At 38.7% G+C, this 18,952-nt stretch overlaps 3 protein-coding genes across 4 annotated transcripts; 1 reads left to right on the forward strand and 2 right to left on the reverse strand.

The window, feature by feature from the left end:
* Window positions 1–2,118: 2,118 nt before the first annotated feature.
* Window positions 2,119–6,023, reverse strand: spef1 (sperm flagellar 1). The gene is made up of 7 exons (XM_026355924.1): window positions 5,823–6,023; window positions 5,492–5,603; window positions 4,898–5,045; window positions 4,686–4,722; window positions 3,636–3,720; window positions 3,433–3,538; window positions 2,119–3,013 (listed from the first exon to the last, which is right to left on the reverse strand). Exons 1-7 carry the CDS (start codon window positions 5,929–5,931, stop codon window positions 2,900–2,902), a joined length of 711 nt encoding a protein of 236 aa, XP_026211709.1. The 5' UTR covers window positions 5,932–6,023; the 3' UTR covers window positions 2,119–2,899.
* Window positions 6,024–6,110: 87 nt separating this feature from the next.
* On the reverse strand, window positions 6,111–14,792 carry adam8a (ADAM metallopeptidase domain 8a). 2 transcript variants are annotated; one of them, XM_026356798.1, is made up of 25 exons: window positions 14,681–14,792; window positions 14,456–14,565; window positions 14,291–14,364; window positions 14,107–14,185; window positions 13,246–13,322; window positions 12,744–12,969; window positions 12,250–12,327; window positions 12,046–12,114; window positions 11,278–11,447; window positions 11,091–11,172; window positions 10,824–10,966; window positions 10,532–10,709; window positions 10,339–10,428; window positions 9,979–10,174; window positions 9,806–9,887; window positions 9,528–9,708; window positions 9,362–9,448; window positions 9,196–9,280; window positions 8,718–8,829; window positions 8,394–8,592; window positions 7,836–7,883; window positions 7,660–7,716; window positions 7,524–7,574; window positions 7,336–7,416; window positions 6,111–6,994 (listed from the first exon to the last, which is right to left on the reverse strand). In XM_026356798.1, exons 1-25 carry the CDS (start codon window positions 14,724–14,726, stop codon window positions 6,950–6,952), a joined length of 2,646 nt encoding a protein of 881 aa, XP_026212583.1. In that variant the 5' UTR covers window positions 14,727–14,792; the 3' UTR covers window positions 6,111–6,949. The 2 variants fall into 2 exon arrangements, with proteins under 2 accessions (XP_026212583.1, XP_026212584.1); XM_026356799.1 differs by having other exon boundaries at window positions 14,737–14,784.
* A 1,257-nt stretch (window positions 14,793–16,049) lies between these two features.
* Window positions 16,050–18,885, forward strand: znf511 (zinc finger protein 511). The gene is made up of 6 exons (XM_026353731.2): window positions 16,050–16,318; window positions 16,442–16,515; window positions 16,969–17,170; window positions 17,297–17,421; window positions 17,800–18,066; window positions 18,393–18,885. The coding sequence occupies exons 1-6, from the start codon at window positions 16,142–16,144 to the stop codon at window positions 18,463–18,465; spliced, it is 918 nt and encodes a 305-aa protein (XP_026209516.1). The 5' UTR covers window positions 16,050–16,141; the 3' UTR covers window positions 18,466–18,885.
* Window positions 18,886–18,952: the final 67 nt, after the last annotated feature.

Here is an 18,952-nt window from a genome sequence, read left to right on the forward strand (position 1 = left end):
CAGAAAGCCAAAGAAAATCAGTTCAACAAAGCAAACTGGAAAACTAAATGATGTGCTCCAATATCAGTCAATAAGATTTTGAGCTTGTGAAATAATGGTAAGGAAAACATTCAAAGACTGTGGTTTTAGACCTCTGAACAACAAGATTCAAATTTGTATATGTCCAGAAAAGATTTGTAGTTGTAGAAGATGTTTGTCTAAAACATTCTGCAGAAGTGAAATCATCTGTAAGCATGGTTACAGAAAAAATAAAGTTGACCTGTGAGTACTGGGTTGAAGTAGAAAAAGACAGCGTTGCCATATTGTATGTGCCACTTTAACTACACTTGTAAACATTATTTACATACGTTTAGATGTTGGTCTGAGTGGAGAAGTCCAAATACTGACTGCTGATATCATTATTATTCACCTTTTCGTGAGACATTTTCAAACCTAATCTGCATATTCTCACATTTATTTGTCTGTTTTAATATATTTCAAACTATTTCTGATATTGCAAGCTCAAAAAGTGTTACTTCAATTCCGACAATGTGCACACGTTGGCTGGTTCCTTATTTGCTGGGTTTTTCTGACCACAGGGGGATGACTCAGTGAACGTTTAGTGAATATATATGTATATACATAGTCTTTCATTTGGTATTGTTCTAACCCACATGCTGTGTTGTAAACATGATAATGTGTTTGTTAAGTTTGTAAAACGATCATCCCAAGAGACCGACTGTAAACCGCAAGTCAGCTCACCAGGGCTTTCCAGGAAGCTTACAAAGTGAGTGTGAGTGTGAGTGCGTGTGACGACTGCCTGAATGACCAGATGAGGGATAGCTTCCTCTCTGACCTCTCAGTCCCTATAGAAACCTCTCTGGTATCCTTTCATTCTGACACAATTTTTCCTGATGTCAGGGTCTGTGGGAAAAAGGATCATAAAGCATATTTGTGACTGTAAATAAACCTCACTTGCCCCCGTTTTGTTTTCTTAACTGAGGAGATGTTTTTTGTGGATGTCTGCTGGTGTATGCTCTTTAAGCATTTGGTCTGATTTGGAGTCCGGGGTACAAAGTCAGCGAGTTTAAAGCCCCCATCTCAGGAAATTGGGTCAGTCAGATTTGCTGTGTCCTGGATGAGCCAGCACTTCTCCTTCCTTCCTTTGGCCCCTTAGTTCAAATCATCAGATCCTGCATGATCCATCAATCCATGACTCCTCTTGAGATGTGCCCCTCCCTAAAAAAGGGTGCGGCCCATCATCGGTGAGGGCTGTAAATCCAGTCTCCAATCAGCAGTGTGATACTGGACATGATTCATCAGTGCTAGTCAGTTCCTGCATCAATAGCTACTCTGTTCTGCAGTTTTCTCTCAAATTCCTATCCAGTGTGTGTGTGTGTGTGTGTGTGTGTGTGTGTGTGTGTGTGTGTGTGTGTGTGTGTGTGTGTTGACAAGATACACACTCACGGAAGAGAACTACCTGTGTTTTTCTTACTTTGTAATCTCCTCTATGTTTTTATGGTGATCCTCATTTTGTAGTCATTTCTCTGTTCAGCTTAGACTATAGTTTCACATCAGGTTCTGACAAGCTTCTTTGTGCTTTGTTTTTGCTCACTGTCAGCCACTACTACAGCAGTGTTACAGTTTGCACAGTTTTCACCCTGTGAAAACACTTGTTTTGTGTCTTCTGTGGCTCTACATGGAGCGTTCCTCCACAAGAAAAAACCCTGATTATGTCAAAAGGTTACTGTGACAAAATATACAACCCTAAGGAGAAAATGCTGTCCCAGCGGGCAAAACTGAGAAAGCAGGAAAAGGAGGCGGAGTGAACACTATATATATTCAGTGGGACAACTTTATATTAAACTGTAATTTAGTAATAAAACAAATTAAATAAATAAAGATTATAAATAAATAAGATTTTATTACAAACATGACAGATTTTTATTTTCATCGCTGTCTGGACAACATTGACTCACTGCAAATTAGAGCAGATCAGTCTAACCCACATTTACGCCGTATACTTTAGGAAATGCTTTACAGAGCTCTTCCTTTCTGAAAGTCAGAAATACCACATTTTAGAAATGTAATTAGCAAACAAACATGACAACAGTCTACATGCTGTTAAATGCCAAGTGACGAAAGACATTTGAGTATCAAACTTGTAAGATTTGTACCTCAGTGTTATATTGCTCTAAGACCGATAATGGTGATTAATAAGGTGGTATCAAGGTTATCAGCACAACAGTACTCAGTCACAGCAGCAGGCAGCTGGAGAAGATCAGCTTCCCCTGATACAGCTCAGCAGGTCGCCTGCCTCCTGTTATTCTACACCAACAGAGGGGGCGACATCAAAGACAGCACAGCGACAGACAAACACTGATGGACATACCACCGTGTCTTATCTGATAACATGGAGCAATGTGCCTAACTTCATCTCGTGGGCACTATCTGATACTCCAGAAAGTAAAACCTGCATTTCAGAAGAAAAAACTGCATGTGGTCTGTGTCCACAATCCTTTACTATTTTTGGTCATCTGTCAGCTTCTATATACACGAATTCTGAAAAACAGTGCTTAAAATAAAGTCATTAACACTTATGATCTATCACACTTAAAGAGGAACAAGGCAGTTTTAGTAAGGAAATGACATCATTTTTGACAAACACAGTACACAATGATGTCACTGCAGTGATAGGTTTGCAATTATTTGCAGCAGGTAATTTCTAACATTTAAATATCTACCGTGGTACACTTTGCTTCCAATAAAGACAGACAAGTTGCAAAATTAAAGTAATTATTTTACTGAGCAGCTGGCAGTCACAAAAGTCATAAGCTGTGTAAAGGCACAAGTGTCAAAGAAGACTGTAAATACATAAACACTATGAAAATATATTCTACACACTCTGTTCTACACTGTGTCAAAACGTTTTGCCTTTTGTTTTGTATGTCTCCAGATGTCGAGTCAGGTCTTCAATTCGCATGTCTTTCAAGTGAACCAGGTGCTCTAACCTGCTCACTTTCATCTTCAGGATCTACACACCAACACACAAAGAGGATGTGAAAAGGTTGGTTAAGGAGGTTTATTTCGAAAACTATGTTGCAAGCCTGTGCCAATATTCAGCTTCCTTCTTAAGATGCAGATGTGGCTACAGAAAGAAGTGGAAAAAAAAACATGATATCTGCTGAGCAGATACTGACTCACGGACCACTGCTGACACAGTTTATGACACATCCACATCCACATCCACACCCACACACGCACACACACACACACTGCAACAACCTTACATTACAGGGGGTTTGTCTGTATGACAAAACTTGTCCCATATAGGGCTTCAAACAGAGGATTATGGTTACAGATGTTGGACCAGTCAGAAGCATGTGTTTCCTGGTAGTCAGTGTGTGTGTGTCTTATTTGTCTGTGTGTGTGTGTGTGTGTGTGTTAACCTACCTCCACAGTCTCCTGCAAAGCCATGACAGTTTGCTCTTTTTCCTGCAGGATTATTTGGAAACTAGGGTCCATGTCTGTGTAAAACTGCACTGTGTGCGGTGCTTTACTACACAAAACAAAACAACACATTCATATTAGAAACTAATGCTAATTTATAATGCTAATTAATTAAATTCAACATAAAAACAACATTTTAGTCATACCTGTTTTTCATCTTACTCTTATCATCTTTTTTCATCTCTTCTCGTCTCAGCTGAGGCAGCTGTTTTGCTTCAGTCTGACGAATTCCTGAAGAAAATGAAAGTGTAATATTTCGGAAAACTCTGCTGTCAGTGTAACTGCAGGGATTCATATAATACTTTCTAAGGACACAACTATGGCTGTGAGGTAAACAGGCAATGACCATAAGCAGAAAGAAGGAGAAAAAGGGGAGCAAGATAAGAAAATGGACAAAAAGGAAAACAATGAAGCCTTTAAGTCCAGCAAGTCCAGCTGAGCTCAGGCCAGCGATAAAAACCATCTGGTGATGCTGGGAGCTGATAGGAAGACCTAAACTGTTTGTCTGATAGTGAATAGGGTGTAGATGGAAGAGGAAAAAGCATAGGGAGGAGGTGCTGGCCTGTGGTCAGCTATACAGGGTTGTTTCAAGGACGGATGAGGTGCGGGGAACGGAAGAAAAAAACCACGTCACAGATTCACTCCCTAAAGGTCGTGGCATTTTCTAGTCTTTCCTGTCACAGTTAAATGAATGGTATGTTTATGTCTGCGTGTGGTCACTCCTATCTCTGGGAAAGATTAATGGAGAGTTGTTAGCAGGGCACAAATCTGATGATATCAGGACTGGCAAGAGAAGGCAGGAAGCAGGGAAAATCTTGGAAAAATATACTGTAATTTCAGAAGCACCAAACAATCCTCTCAGACACTAAAACACCTCATTTTGCCTTGAATATCCAGATTTTGTGTTTGTTAGCTGATAAGTAACACAATTTTCAAGTCTTTACTCCCACTTCCCTCCTTGTGCCAAAAAAAAGACAAATTTTGGACTATGCAGTTTAAGTTAGGCTGTCTCAGCAAATTATGATGATGATCGTATTCTTGTTAAATTGACAGTGTCTTTATCTATAATTCAGTTGAGTTAACTGACACTAACAACATTTTGGTAACTTCATAGAATTACTGGTTTGTGAAATGTGTTTACTAATTTAAAAAAAGGTTGGGTTTGTGCAAATGCAATAACAGAGCAGCAACTCTACCTTTCTCCTGGTTTCCGGTGTCATAGTATTCCAAATCCTGAGATCAAAAGGACAATCAATCAATTCAAAATGCTACAGTGCTTTGCTCACATTTTGGTGAGAGATGGCCACAGTGATTACTACTTTACTTTGTACTAAGCAATTAAACAGACAACTAAGAATTTATACTGTATGTCTCTAACCACACACATGAATTAACATACAGTACACACCAGTATATTGTCTGTAGTGTGCTCCAGTTTCTTATCTATCTTCTCTCTTAGTGTGCTCAGTACAGGCTCTATGACTCCTACAGTGCTCAGTACGATCTTCTTCACTGTCTCCTCAGGTACGTGAAAGTTCAGCTTAGAAAAAACTTTCCTGTTCATAGAAGAAAAAAACAAAACACAAGATTGAAGAAGTGTTGACTGAATGTGAATTACCGGTGATGCATGATAGTGATAAACACCATAGGGGCCAAAGTGTTTAGAGTGAAGTGCAAGGAATCTGTGGCTGGCTGTGTGTGTTATCAGGAAAAGGATGAGTGGGTGTGTGTTGGGTTAGTTTTCACAATCAGATGCAGAGGCTAAACAAATGTTCTGCCTCAGTGTTTCTTTATTGAAAGGCAAACACTTAAGCAATGCAAATAGCTAACAAGATATATACATTTTTATTGTGATCAAGGAGGTAACATTTTCTGCTAGTCGCTGTGTTAACATGCAATCACTTCCTGTGTCATTAACACCCATGACCCGATAGTTTCTAGTCCATAAATACAGCCCCTTTCATTAGTTCAATACATGCACTTAATAAAAACAGCTTCATACCTGTTGAGGAGGCTCCAGTTACTGAGTTTCTGCTGTGTGGAGTTCGCAGGTATATAATTGTGCAGGTCAACAAACTTTGGGAGGAAATATTTGACAAGCTCAGCAGCCATCACTAGAGGATTCAACAGGGAGCAAGGTCAGGACACAAGTACATAAATAGCCTCCTCATTTGAGCTGATGCACTCAGTAAACAGCAAAACTGTAGCTCGAAGTCATTTTAGACCTACTTGAACAATTTATGTGAGGTCACATTCACTGCACCTGAGGTTGTTTAGCTTACCACCACCCTGTGGACTGCGGGCAGAGCCACAGCTAAGTTAACTAGCGTTACCTCCGTCGCTGAAGTCTCTGGTGATGTGTCTTTTAGGCCGGGACAGAGGTATTTTGTCTATCCATGCGTACAAATCCTGCAGTTCCTCTTCGTTCAGTTCTCGGTCCATTATTGTTAAAGCAACATCGGTTTCCGGGCAGTCTGAAAAGACCCAAAGTGCTAGACAAGGCTAAAGCTAACTCATTAGCTCACTTCGACGAGAAGTTGTTTAAGGCGTTGCTAGGCGACCGCTAGTTCACTATAGCAACGCCAACTATGGCGTCTAGAAATGAAGACGGTGAAAATGAGTCATTGATAATTCAATTTTTATTATGATCTCTATCGTACAGACAAAGGGAAGATCTCAATAAATAGAAACAAATACATTTTAGTTCAAGGCAGAGTCCTCAATGCAAGGAAAGACGACAATCATTGGTATTATGAGAGAAAGACTGTGTGATCATGTCTGCTGCATAGAATATGCAATAGATTATAAAATCCCTTGAAGAACTGCAATCAACATATTAAATCAACACAAAACGGAACTGCTTGTGATAATCAGTCTCAGAAAGTCAAGCATAGGTAGCACAAAAAAGTAAAAAAAAAAGTAATACATTTGTGGTGCAACGCTAATTAAAAATCTGCAAAGTGCCCATATTGGTGCCACATTTTAAAATCCCTCTACAAAATTATTTCTTAGAAAAGCAGTACCAAAAACCATTGGAGGGAACAGTGACAATTAGTAAAACAGTTACAGCATTGAAAGTGCAATTGCCTCTTAATGTTTTCACATAACCCAGGATCAAGGCAGACATTTCCCTTAAAAAACAAAGAACATAGTCATGGCAGCATGACCATTTGTCATCTAAAAAGCACAGAAGTTCAGTCTGTCAATCATGGCTTTAGGTTTCCATCAGCATACTGAAGGCTTACACAAGCAAGACACAGGCAGCGGTAATCCTTATTGGTACAAAAATGGCAGAAAACTCTGTCACCTATTGTAGCTGATCCTTCAGTGGATCTAATTTCCACTTTAAAACAGACAATCGTCTCCTGAGAGGATTTTCTTGGTCCTTGTAGGTGGGACAAAAACATTGTCTCCTGTTAGACGATCCCAGTGTTTACACCCGGCTGCATTATTACCTCTGTCATCTAGGCCTGGTTGGGGGCATCAGGGCAGCCCTCCCTGCAAGCTAGAAAGACAAACAAACAAACACTGTTAACGCACACACTTTGAATGAACCTCTCTTAACACAACCACATCTGCTTCTTTCTTCTGGATCTATCTGTACATTATTATTTAGAAATAATAATTCAGCCTCATACAGCTACTCAGTGGTGGCCAAGAGAAGTTTATGTGCTTACTCACACTAACAGTGAGCCAGTGCTTGCTCATTACACTGCTGAGTTGGGACAAAGCCCAAAACCACAGACGTCTTTATAAACCTGAATGCCTTGAATAACATGAAAATTATTTGCATGCCAAGGATTTGGAAAAGTCTGGTTGATTCTGGACTGCCGTCTGAATACATACCAGCTGAGTGTGAGGCAGTGTAGATGATACTGCAGAGGGCTTTGGCTTCACTAGCGGCATCAGAGGTTTTGGTTTCATCATCTTACAGGGACAGATTTTTACATTTCAAAAAAGTAATGGCAAAGCAGGAACAGTTGAATGTCTGAATACAAATGAGGAAAAATTGCAGATTCAGTAATGTTTCTTACTGGTTTTGTTGCAAGTGGTGGTAGAGGTCTTGATGGAGGTAGTGGCATAGCCTGACAAACAATACAATACATAATTTAACACAGCAAACAACAAGGGTCTTTAAAAAGAAATATTGACAGATATTTGCAGTTTTACCTCAGTGTAGACTGGCTTGCTTGAAACAGCTAGTGGTTGCATGAACGGCCTTATAACCTAGAGAAAAACATTAGTTACTGGTTGTAATACAGCAGACACAACACAAATGATACAAATCTGAATATGACAAATGTTACATTTACAGTAAGTAAAGACAAAACAGCAGATCAGATTACCTGTTGAATCTTTGATGGTTGAGGTACATTTCGTACGTTCTTAGGTGGCTGCAAGGAAAAGGCAGAAGCTTGATTGGTTCTTTATAACCTTAACCTTTTTGCAACTTCATACTCCATGTAACATATACATAAAATACTCCAATGTCTGAAAACTTTAGCAAAATGAATTAATATGACTTAATGACAACACTTACTAAAGTAAATGTAACTAAACATTTTGGTTAAATTTTGATCCAACTGGACTAATAATAGTTACTGTATGAAGTATAACAAAATTACTGGGTAAAAACCACATACTGGCATAGCCAAATAACCCAGTGGAAATGTAATTTTTGTAATTATATGGCTATGTGTGGCTCACTGACTCTTTAGCAGGCACACATTTGCTGTTTCTGTAGCTTCAGGATTGCACCAGTTATCCAAATCACCACAGTGACAAACAGCAAAAAATATCACATCTAATATAAAAAATAATATCACTTACAGTGATATTAACACATACAGTGTTATTGTCAGTGTATCACTTCTTTCAGTTTGAAGATCAAAATAGGGGCTCACCTCTGGAGCGGGTCTGCTGGGCTTCAGTACTCCAGTTTGTGGTCTGGCAGCACTAGAAAACAGAGGTTTGCAGGCTTGGCTGGCTGAAGACTCTACAAACGTAGGCTGGCTTATGTGTGTGGCCCCAAGACGAGGGCTGCCTCGTGTACTGCTTGACCGAAAAACTGGGTTGAATTGTCCTGAGGTAGATCGAAGGCATCTATACAGAAATACACACAGACGCTAAAATTAAAGATGGATAAAAATGTACTCGATAGCTTGATGTACTGTACATGCAGCAGTGATCTAACAGACTGAGAGGAAGGAAACACATTTCTTCTGTACCTCTTTGCAGGTCGTCTTTTTCTGATGCAGTACATCAAACTCCCAATAACCAGGACCAGCAACAGAAGTATGCCAACCACCAGTGACACAATAAATACCATCAAACCTTTATCTGCAGAAACACACACACAAACACACTCAGATGTGACAATATTCTTGGTGAGTATGAAACTGAATACGTCACCCACCCAGGAAACAAATTTCACTGTAACATCATTATTGCATTTGTACGGCTTAATGGGGGAAATTCCATGTAATCAGCGACTGTGTTCATCAGAACAGAGCACAATTGTTTGACTCTATAAGAAATCTATTCCAATGAATGAATCTCTATTGAAAAAAAAAACATAAGAGCTTTACACGGCTGTCACATGTAAAGCATGGTTATTAAGAGGTCAAGCACATGAAGACGCAGAGACACTGACTGTCAGTGCGCATGAGTGAATGTGAGCACAGACAAGCATAGCATAAACAATACCTTTAGGCAGCTCTGAGTGCTGCACGTCACAGAAAGGTGGTGCCCAGCCGGGGTCACAGTGACACTTCTGCTCATGGTTACAAACCTGCCAGAGATTCCTTACAGTCAGTTATGCCTTTGAGGATGTACAATGCTTTAAATTGTTGTGTGTTAACACATTTCTTACCCCATGGTTGTTGCACTTGGCAGAGCAGTCATTAGTTCCGTACACTTTTAAGTTTTTGATATCTTGACAGTGTTGCTCATAGCATACCTGAGAGACACACAAAAATATTGTGAGGACGTTGACAAGGTTCACAGATTTGCAGTACATCGAGGATCAGTTGTCTTACCATGTTGTTGCCGCATTTGGTGCCAGTAGGTACCATGCCCAGATCTGCAGGGTAGTTATCTTCAGGGTTCATAGTTGCCTCATTGCATATGTCTCCATTTCCTACTTTGTAGAAGGACTTCCTGGATGTCACTGGAAACTCCCAGCCTCCAGAGCAGAAAAGCTTACCACAGGATTGATCGCTACAACCAAAAACCATAATGCAATGAGTCCAAAAACACACAATATAGCATTTAACATGCACTATTTTAGTGTTGTTTTTAGCATTTGATTACATACCTGCTCAAGCATCTTTGCCTAAATTGTGTTTTTCTGCAGTTTCCATGCAGGTAAAAGCAAGCATCTGCAGCTACTTCAGCATCTAAACAGAATCATAACAATCAGGATAGCTGCAGATGTAAGAGTGTTTATCTGAATGAAATCCCATCTAATCCAATTCACTGGTGTTTTACCCGGTCCCCAGAGTCTCTTGCAGTGTTCCTGCCGTGAAGGACACTGTCCATTGTAGCAGTATCCTTTTCCATGGTTGCATGGAAGGCCATTTTGTGTGTAGGCATCAGTTGGACAGGAAGCAGAGAAGCCAGTGCAATATTCTGCCAGGTCACAGTCTTCTGTCTTTGGTCTGCAGACACTGCCTGTTGGTTTGAGCTGCAGAGTGGAGAGAAGCACAGATGGTGATATACCGAATACTGAAATACGTACACTCGGGTATGAGCAGCCAGATGGCACAGTCAGACAGTGTCTAGCTTTACTGTAACACAATTAGTATCAATGTGACTTCACTGATGTAGAGACGACATAGTAATACTTACTTGGCAGTTGTGGCAACACTCTCCCTCAGCACACTGGGCTCCTGCGTTAAGTTTGCAGGTAGTAGCATTGCAGCAGGGGTTTTTGCATTCCTATGAGGCAGACACACACAATGTATGCAACACATTATAATCCAGCCTCTTTTGTGTGTATTATTTCTTTGATTGACTCTGTGTGAACACAGCATGCACATACCTCTACAGTGCCACAGTCACACTCCTCTCCAGGCTCTAGGAAAGCATTTCCACAAACTGGCCCTCTATAGATGCGATCAGTGGAGGGAATATTCAGCAGACAGGCAGGGTTAACCTCCTCCAGGAACCTGCTGAGCTGCTGCTGGCTACAACTGCTGAACTGCTGAGGATAGACATGGCTAGAAGAAAATATAGCAAGAACAAGAACAGAGACATTGTGAGTACTGGTTTTGCTTTGGGTTTAAAAATAGTAGGTTTGGGGGAGTTCATTTGCATGTGAGAACTGGGCCTACCCAACACTCTCAGCCATGATGCAGCCTTTTTTCGAAACCAAAGAGCCACAAACACAGTTGTCAGTATCGTGGGACAAGCCCAGGTTATGTCCCATCTCATGTGCAATGGTAGACGCCACTCCTATTGGGTTAGTGTTATGGTCCTTTGTGTGTATAGTAGACAAAAATAGAATCACATGAGACAAATTAATTTCCTTCTACGTCTAGAAAAATTTACATTTATTTACATTTAAATGTATATTTTTTTTTACAAAAAGGTGTACTCACCTCATTGACAGCTCCAGAGTTAGAGGTGCACATTGCATTGGTATTTGCTAAGCCAACAGTGGAGCCATCAAAATCCACACCTCTGAGTGAAGAAGAGGTAAAACCTTTTAGACCCCAGCTTTAACAGATTAAGGTTTTTGGATCAGTATTCTTTTAGTCAGAAGGTGAAGGCATAGGTAAATCTTACGTGATGAACTGTGCATTGTCATGTTTGGTCCTTGGCAGCAGGCTGCGCTGACGCCACTCAAGGAAACGACCGAGGGTAAGCTCAGGATTAGTGTTGACCTCTATTTGATCTCTGTATGACCAGATATCCAGACCAACCAGCATCACACGAACACCCACAGGACGATATAGCTGATACAGATCACCATGTTAGAACAAACAGAACACGAAAATTAGCCTCAAACTGAATTAATAGTCAAGTAAACTGCTCATGGCACTATTTCTGAATGTGAAGGAACACATAATGATATAAACATGCAACATTGTAACAGGAAACCACTGTTGTGTCTGATTATGCATTTGTGTTGTTTCTACTCTTTCAGAGTATGAAAAGGGAATTGTGTGATATGTGTGAAAATTTTCAGCTTAGGTGTGAAGATTCACAGTTAAAGTTAGATTTTCACAGCAAGAGAACTTTTCCTTCCTTTCACTGTTCAGATTCCAGTCATTAAGGAACAAATAGTATCAGGACAGATTTCTTGCATTTAATCCACAGTGAAAATAAAATCTGACAAAGTGCTGCATTGCAAGAAAAATAGTCTTATCTGCAGCCAATAAAAATATACTAAATTACTGGTAATAATAGATGGAAAATCTCATTACTACAGAAGAGGAATTACATAAAATTACACAAAATTAAGCTTAACAGTTGTTACAGTTTAAGAATGTTCTTTTATTTATTTGGCTATTTTATTCCCAGGATAAGTTGAATTTTACATAACAAATGTACCTTGTCCACATGGTTTGCTATTTCAAGAAGTCTGGTTTCCATTGTCTTCTTACTGCCAAACTTCTTATACTAAAAAAAAAGTATTTATATTAGTAAAACAATCAAAAGCATCTCAGATATTAAACATAATCATTACTATCAGTTCTCGATAGACCAAATCTACAATAACAGATGAGTCAGAGATAGGTAAATAAGGAATCAAACCTCAGTGTTGTCGACCACCAGAACCAGCTCCACTGTCCTGGGTCTTACTTTGTGGTTTTTGGTCTGGCCTCTGCTTTTCTGAATAACACAAGAGGTGAAACATATTAATAAATTACACAAGTGAGTGTGCAGTGTGTCAGTATTGCAGTAAAAGTTAGTCAAATATATTAAACTGGAACTAGAATTTATTTTGTTCTTATTGAATTGGTGCTTGTGTGTTTTTTTAAGATCAAGTTAAGACTTTATTTATAAGTCATAAATTCAATTCAAATGCAGATTTTTATGATACTGAACTATCATCTATCTATCATTATAATTTCCACTGTTAACAACAGTATTGTACTTTGTCTTTTCTTGTTTTTTTGGCTAAAATAATCAAATGTAAGAATGCAGTACAAAATATTGGCAAATAGCTGCCTCTGCTATTATTGGCTGTAGGCTTCAAACCCTAGCGTTTAAAATCTGTACTATGTGTCCACACTGTGTGTCTTTACCAGACTGCCGAGCTGGAACAATCCAGACGGACGAGCTCCGTGATCATAGAAAGTGGTCACGTTTCCATGGGAACAGGAGCTCCTCTTCTTTCTCAGGTGGTTGTAGTTGTAGACAGCATGTAGATGCTTCTCACTGTGAGTTTCAGATCTGTGTGTGCCATCTTGATGTCCTGCCTCATCCAGAGGTTCGATAAGGTATGTCTGGTCCTGGACATGCACAAATCCCCTGTAGAGCATAAAGATTAACTTCAAATGCTTAATTTCTTTCTTCAACTCCAACATGCCTTATAACAGACAGAAGGCAGCTTCAGTTAGAAAAGTTGGATGATGGAAGAACTGGATGCTTAGAGTCTGACTGTCTCTTTGGATGGGACACACTAGTCATGTGTTACAGTAGGAGACTTAACAGCATGAGTTTAATTCAATTTGGTGCTCTATTCAGTAAAACAATTACCTTTTTGTAATTAGAGATACAGGATGAAATCATTACAGCATTACTCACTTTATTCCCGAGCACAATCCTATGCTGGCAGAGGAATCCTCCACTCCCACAATGTGTCCATGGTAGTAGCAGTGAACCTAATAATTTGTCAAGAATCAAAAGGAAAGATTTGAACTCACACATTTGTTTTCATTCATATCTCAAATGTTAGTATAAAGATCTGCTAAGTTGTATGAGTTGCTATCAGACTATTTAATGACCTTATATGTCAATTTCTGCTCCACATAATAAAGACTTGTGATGGTGATGTCACCCCTCATAGTGAGGAATTTTGTAATTGAGAAACTACCAAAGTGTTAAAGATACAGCATGATGTTTGTTATTAGGAAATGAGAAGGAAACACTAGCATGTATTGCAAGATTTCCAAATTATAATTTTGTAGATTGTGATGATGATGACGACCACTCGATGATCATCATTTTTACTGATTGCAAAGTATGAAATTTTTAAATTTTGTGTGTTTCGTTATCTGAATTGCCAAACCTTAAAAACACATTACTGGTAAGAATCTTTAACTTGTATTTTGAAAATACTATTATACAATTAATGTAATAATTGTATATCACATATAGGGTTGTGATTGTTTTAGACTGACAACAAAAAAACCAGACCAGAATTTTAGGAAAGTACAATAAGAGTCAGTACACGGGGGCAAAACAAAACCATTGAAACGGTTCTCTGCAGGTCAACACCTCTGAACCTCCCACATCTTAGATGTTTAGATCATTTAGTGAAAAGAAAAAGTGAAGCTAAGTGGCAATAAAGTCTCAACTAATCAACTATGGCACATAATTGTAGCTGGCAATGAATACAGAGATTAGGTTAATATTAGTAATATTGTAGTCAAAGAAGTTACATACCGCAAGATCTGGAGTAGTTGTAACTTCGATGCCCTGAGCAGAATAGTGTGTCACAGAAAAGTTTTTCCCGACAAGATCTCTGAAAAGAACAACGTTTCATATGTCAATAATATTGACTGATAGAGTAAGTGTAGTTTCTGTGGAATGTGTAAAAAACCCCCCAACATTTTCACAGTTGTCTTACTTGTTCCTTTCCAAATGCAGTGTGTAGTTTTTATCTCCGATTGTCAAAGAGTACTGGACTACATCAGGGTATGTCTACACACACAGTAGAATGGATGTTAATGCATTCTCCAAAATTCTAGTAAAACTATTTAAAATAAATTGACAAAACAGTACAAAGTGTTACCTGATGTGTAGAAGCATGGTTAATGAGTGATGAATCCTTCAGTTTCTGAGGTATCACAGTTTGGTACTTCATCACATGAGGTAGAGTCCTCACACTGCCCCCAATTGTTCCTGAAAGTAGGACATTGTATGAGAAGAAAGAAAGAAAGAAAGCAAGCAAAAAAATAACAAAAGAAAGAAACGAACACATAAACAAACAAACAAACAAACAAACAAACACACAAACCCCAGGTGGAGAAGATAATCCATATAAAACATCCAGAATTAAACATGTTGCTCTACCGGACGAACTCTGTCATTGTGTTCTCTGGAGTCTGAGAGAAATGCGAGGATCTTCAGTTCTCCGCCCCTCTGCTGTGTAATCTCCTAAAAATTACCATTAGAGGCTGAGCAACCACATGAGTCACAATCCGAGCCTGTAGAAAAGTTTAACTTCCTCTCACAAAATGAAAAGCTGAATAGTTTTTGCGGAAATCGATGAGGCTGACTGACTGAGTTTTGAGCCTAACGCATGTGAATCGGTTTTTATTATAAAACCTAATGTTCCCGTAATTATCAACATTTTCCTCATTTACTCATTAACTCATCGCTCACATACATTTCTTTACCCTGTGTGTTACAGATTGACAGTGAGATGCAGCTGTATGTTATATTCGATGAACAGCATTCAATTACGGGACATTTTCTATGTTTTAATTCAAAATCTAAGACCCACTACAGAAAACCCACTTAAGCTGACAGCAGACTGAGCAAACCCCCTCTGTGTCGCCATCTACTGACCAAATGGTCCTGGTACTACTGGGAGGAAGCATCAAAATGTACGACTTAAAGTCATACTTTGGAAACTTTAATTAAGCAAAGGTTTGGCTTCATAATATAACTATTTAAAGTACCAGAATTACTACTAATATTAACCGATAAGAATGACCCGTTTCATAGTACTATATATTATTGCATTATAAATAGGCGTTAATATCACTAATATAGCAAATATGATGTTAATGTTAACTATATATAACTATGTAAATATCTACCAAATATGAATTTTGACAGTGGCTTCTTGTGAGCTGTTAATATGGTAAAAATGAAGAAACTGAAGTTACACCAATCTGTGTTTTTGCATAATACTAAACAATTTAATGAAATTGCCATAAACCAACAGCACTTCTGGGTTCTTTGAAGCCCCCGAAGGTCAGAGTGTAATCGAGCTCATAAGATTTAGTCTTTTTACACCAATACACCAACCAGTGCTATGAAATATTAAACTAATTTAATTAAATTTAATAGTTAGCGTTAACACAAACCTTGATCTGGTCTGAGGCACTGGTCCATTTAGGTAGTTGGTGCATACATTTGGAAAAAACGAGTTTACTGTTTGTTCTTCTGAAAGGAAATAACTTCTAAAACTATCTGCTATTTAATGATTGTTTAACAACTTCTAGTAGACGGATTATTAATGCTAGGACAGCTTAATATTCACAAAACAACCTACTCTGTCCAGTTGGTGGCGGTACCGTGACATGTTGTCCCTCACAACCGATGACGTCAACAGTTCGCGACAGTGTCAACCAAAACAGAAAACTGCCAACGTCAGTGCTTCGCGACTTGCTCTTTGCTTGCTCTGGTTAGAATAGAGTTAATACTTTATAACCTCGCTGTCAATATAGTATAATAACATCGAGAAACGATGCAGGAACCACACGTTCGACGACTGACAGAGGAAGATGTTTTAGTAAAGAGCTGCCCTGGACGCTGTCCGACAGATAACGCACTGGAGCTGAAGTTGAGTGAAGCTGTGGACGCAAACCCCTTCAGCTTCGCCCCGCAGCGCATCCACCTGCACAAGGACCACGATCTGTTTGAGGTGACATAGTAAGAGCAGACAGAAGTGACTGACCCTTAATCAGCTGAAGCTTGTCAGCACATTAGCTAATGAATTAACTAACTAATGTTGCCATGATAACATGCTCTATGTTGTTGTTGACAGGATGGAGACATTCATAGACACATGTACCTTCAAGATCTCTTTGTCCAGGATAAAGAGGATAAACCAACACTCAGGTATGAAAATCAAAAAGTATAAAAAGTTATCGTTATATAGCTAACGCTACATGTTTATCCCCATTTTAATTTTTTTTTAAATTTAATTTTCAAGAACATAAATAACTTTATTTATAGTGTTTATTTCACACTTCTGATGCACTAAATAAAATTAAAAAAAGAAGTCTATATACACAAGCAGTTCATATAGATATTCTGTCGTTTATGGACAAACACCTACAGTACTATTGACTTTTAATTTCTGGTGTATTGGGGCTACTGTTTCTTGACAAATTGATGTTGATTGTGTGATGTGACTTTGTTTATTATGGTTAATAACCGTTTAGACACATAGGCTGCTGGAACAATAATTCCTTTGTAACAGCTCAGTTTTTTTTTTTTAACTGTAACAGTATTACAGTTAGTGTTGATTCAGTTGTTCATCACCTTCCTTTTTTTCTTGGCCCTTTTTAGTGTGTCAGAGTTTGCCTGTCACATTTCTGGCTGCAGTGCAGTATTCAGTACGTTGAAGGAGTATGAACATCACTACAACTCACTGCACAGACATGTGTGTAGCTCCTGTCGCCGCTCTCTGCCAAGTGCCCGGCTCCTGGACATTCACATTCAAGAGTGGCATGATGCTCTGTTCGCAATCCTCGCCCAGAGTCAAGACATGGTAAGTCAAAAATAACATAGTAAATGATTGTTTGATAGTAAGTTTACACGTTTGCCTGAAATGCTGTAACTTATTTTCAGACAAATACTGTGACTTTAATGATGCTTTAACCCTGCCACTTTTTAGTACCAGTGTTTGGTGGAGGGCTGCGGGCAAAAGTTCAGGACTAGTCAACACAGAAAAGACCATCTAATAAGAACTCACAAATATCCTCCAGACTTCAGATTTGACAAAAACAAAAAGGAGAAATGGTAAGACATTGCATTTTCAGTGTTTTGTCCACTAGGTGGCAGTACAATGTCAGTAGAAATAGAACTGTGAGGTTTCAGGTTTGGACTGTCCATGTAATAGTCGTAATCAGGATTTATGACACTGGATTGAAACCTTTTGACATTTTCCTGCAGAGGTGAAGCAGTGTTTCTATGTTTATATTAGTTTAGTAATGTAAGATGATAAGGCTAGTTGGTTGATGGTGAAGGACATTTGCTTTTCTGCTTTATTGAAAGTCGTGTGTATTTTAGCTTTTAAAATATACTTGTGTGTTAATTGTTTTCTGTCAATATATTTATATCGTTCTCAGTCAACAAACAGGCTTAAAGGAGTGTCATGTGTATGTGTTTCCCTGTCAGCAGAGGCAAAGAGATGAAGAAGCAACAGCATAAAGATACAGCCATGGTGGTAGTAGATGATGTGTGTGAGTCAGAGGGTGTGTGTGAGGTTATGTATGATGTGCTGTCTGACCAACCGGAGCTAGGAGAAGTCATGGAGATGCATGTATCTGAGGAAGAAGTTGCTCACAAGTCTTCCTTGAGCGGGGAGAACACAGATCTTAGTGCTGCAGCTTGCGACTCTGAGCATATGAGGACAGAATCACAAACAACTCGATACTCCTACAGGTTAGTCTTTACTTTTAAATAAGTCTGGTGCAAAAGCCCATGCTAAACGACACAGAGCAAGACATAGTCAAATACTATCTCTGACAGTTTAAGTCAAATTGTTAACCTGTAGCTAACATGCTGTCGTATGGTCAATTTTTATTATTATAAAGTTGGTATTATGATTATTATTGTTTAAATCTAAGTTAAATTGTAGAAAAATATATTGTATATTTTAATTATACAATTTTGTATAATTAAAATAAATTAGTTGACTTCTTATATGCACTTTTTATAAAAAAAAAAAAAACATGATATGAAACAGTAGCCATGTTCTTGTCTGTCAGGGTCCCTACAACGGTCTGCTTTGGTCACGGCTCTGTCCGAGGCTTCAGAGGACGCCGTGGAAGAAGGAAATAAAACACCAAAATTGAGCCTTCTGTTTGCTGTCGTCAAAGATGTGTATTTTAATACCCTTTTGTAACAAAATATATAAACTGTCTTGTAGCTTTAACTTCAAATAAAAACGTGTGCATAAATGTCCATTCAGGTGTTCACAAATAGCTTTTGTTGTTTGTGGCTTCCATCTCCATTGTCTTCCTTGTCATGATATCCAGTAGACGGGACCAAGAGTTGAGTTTATGCATTCGTATTGTCTGTCTTTCTGAAAAACTTTATTTTCATATCATTCCAATAGAAAGTAAACCATGTAGGATGCTGTTGACCTGTGTTAGAAGCAGAAGTAGAAGGTAAATGCAGAAGGTTTGACTTAAATAAAATGCTTGTACTATCAAAGAAAAGATGCAGTGCAGCTTAAGGAAGTGTTTACAAGTCAAAGAAGTTGGAAGGTTTTGTGAAAAAAAAAAAAGAAGTGAATGACAGAATTTATATAATACGTTTTAATAAT

Source organism: Anabas testudineus, chromosome 15 (assembly GCF_900324465.2).
Source record: "Anabas testudineus chromosome 15, fAnaTes1.2, whole genome shotgun sequence".
In the NCBI taxonomy this organism is placed as follows: domain Eukaryota; kingdom Metazoa; phylum Chordata; class Actinopteri; order Anabantiformes; family Anabantidae; genus Anabas; species Anabas testudineus.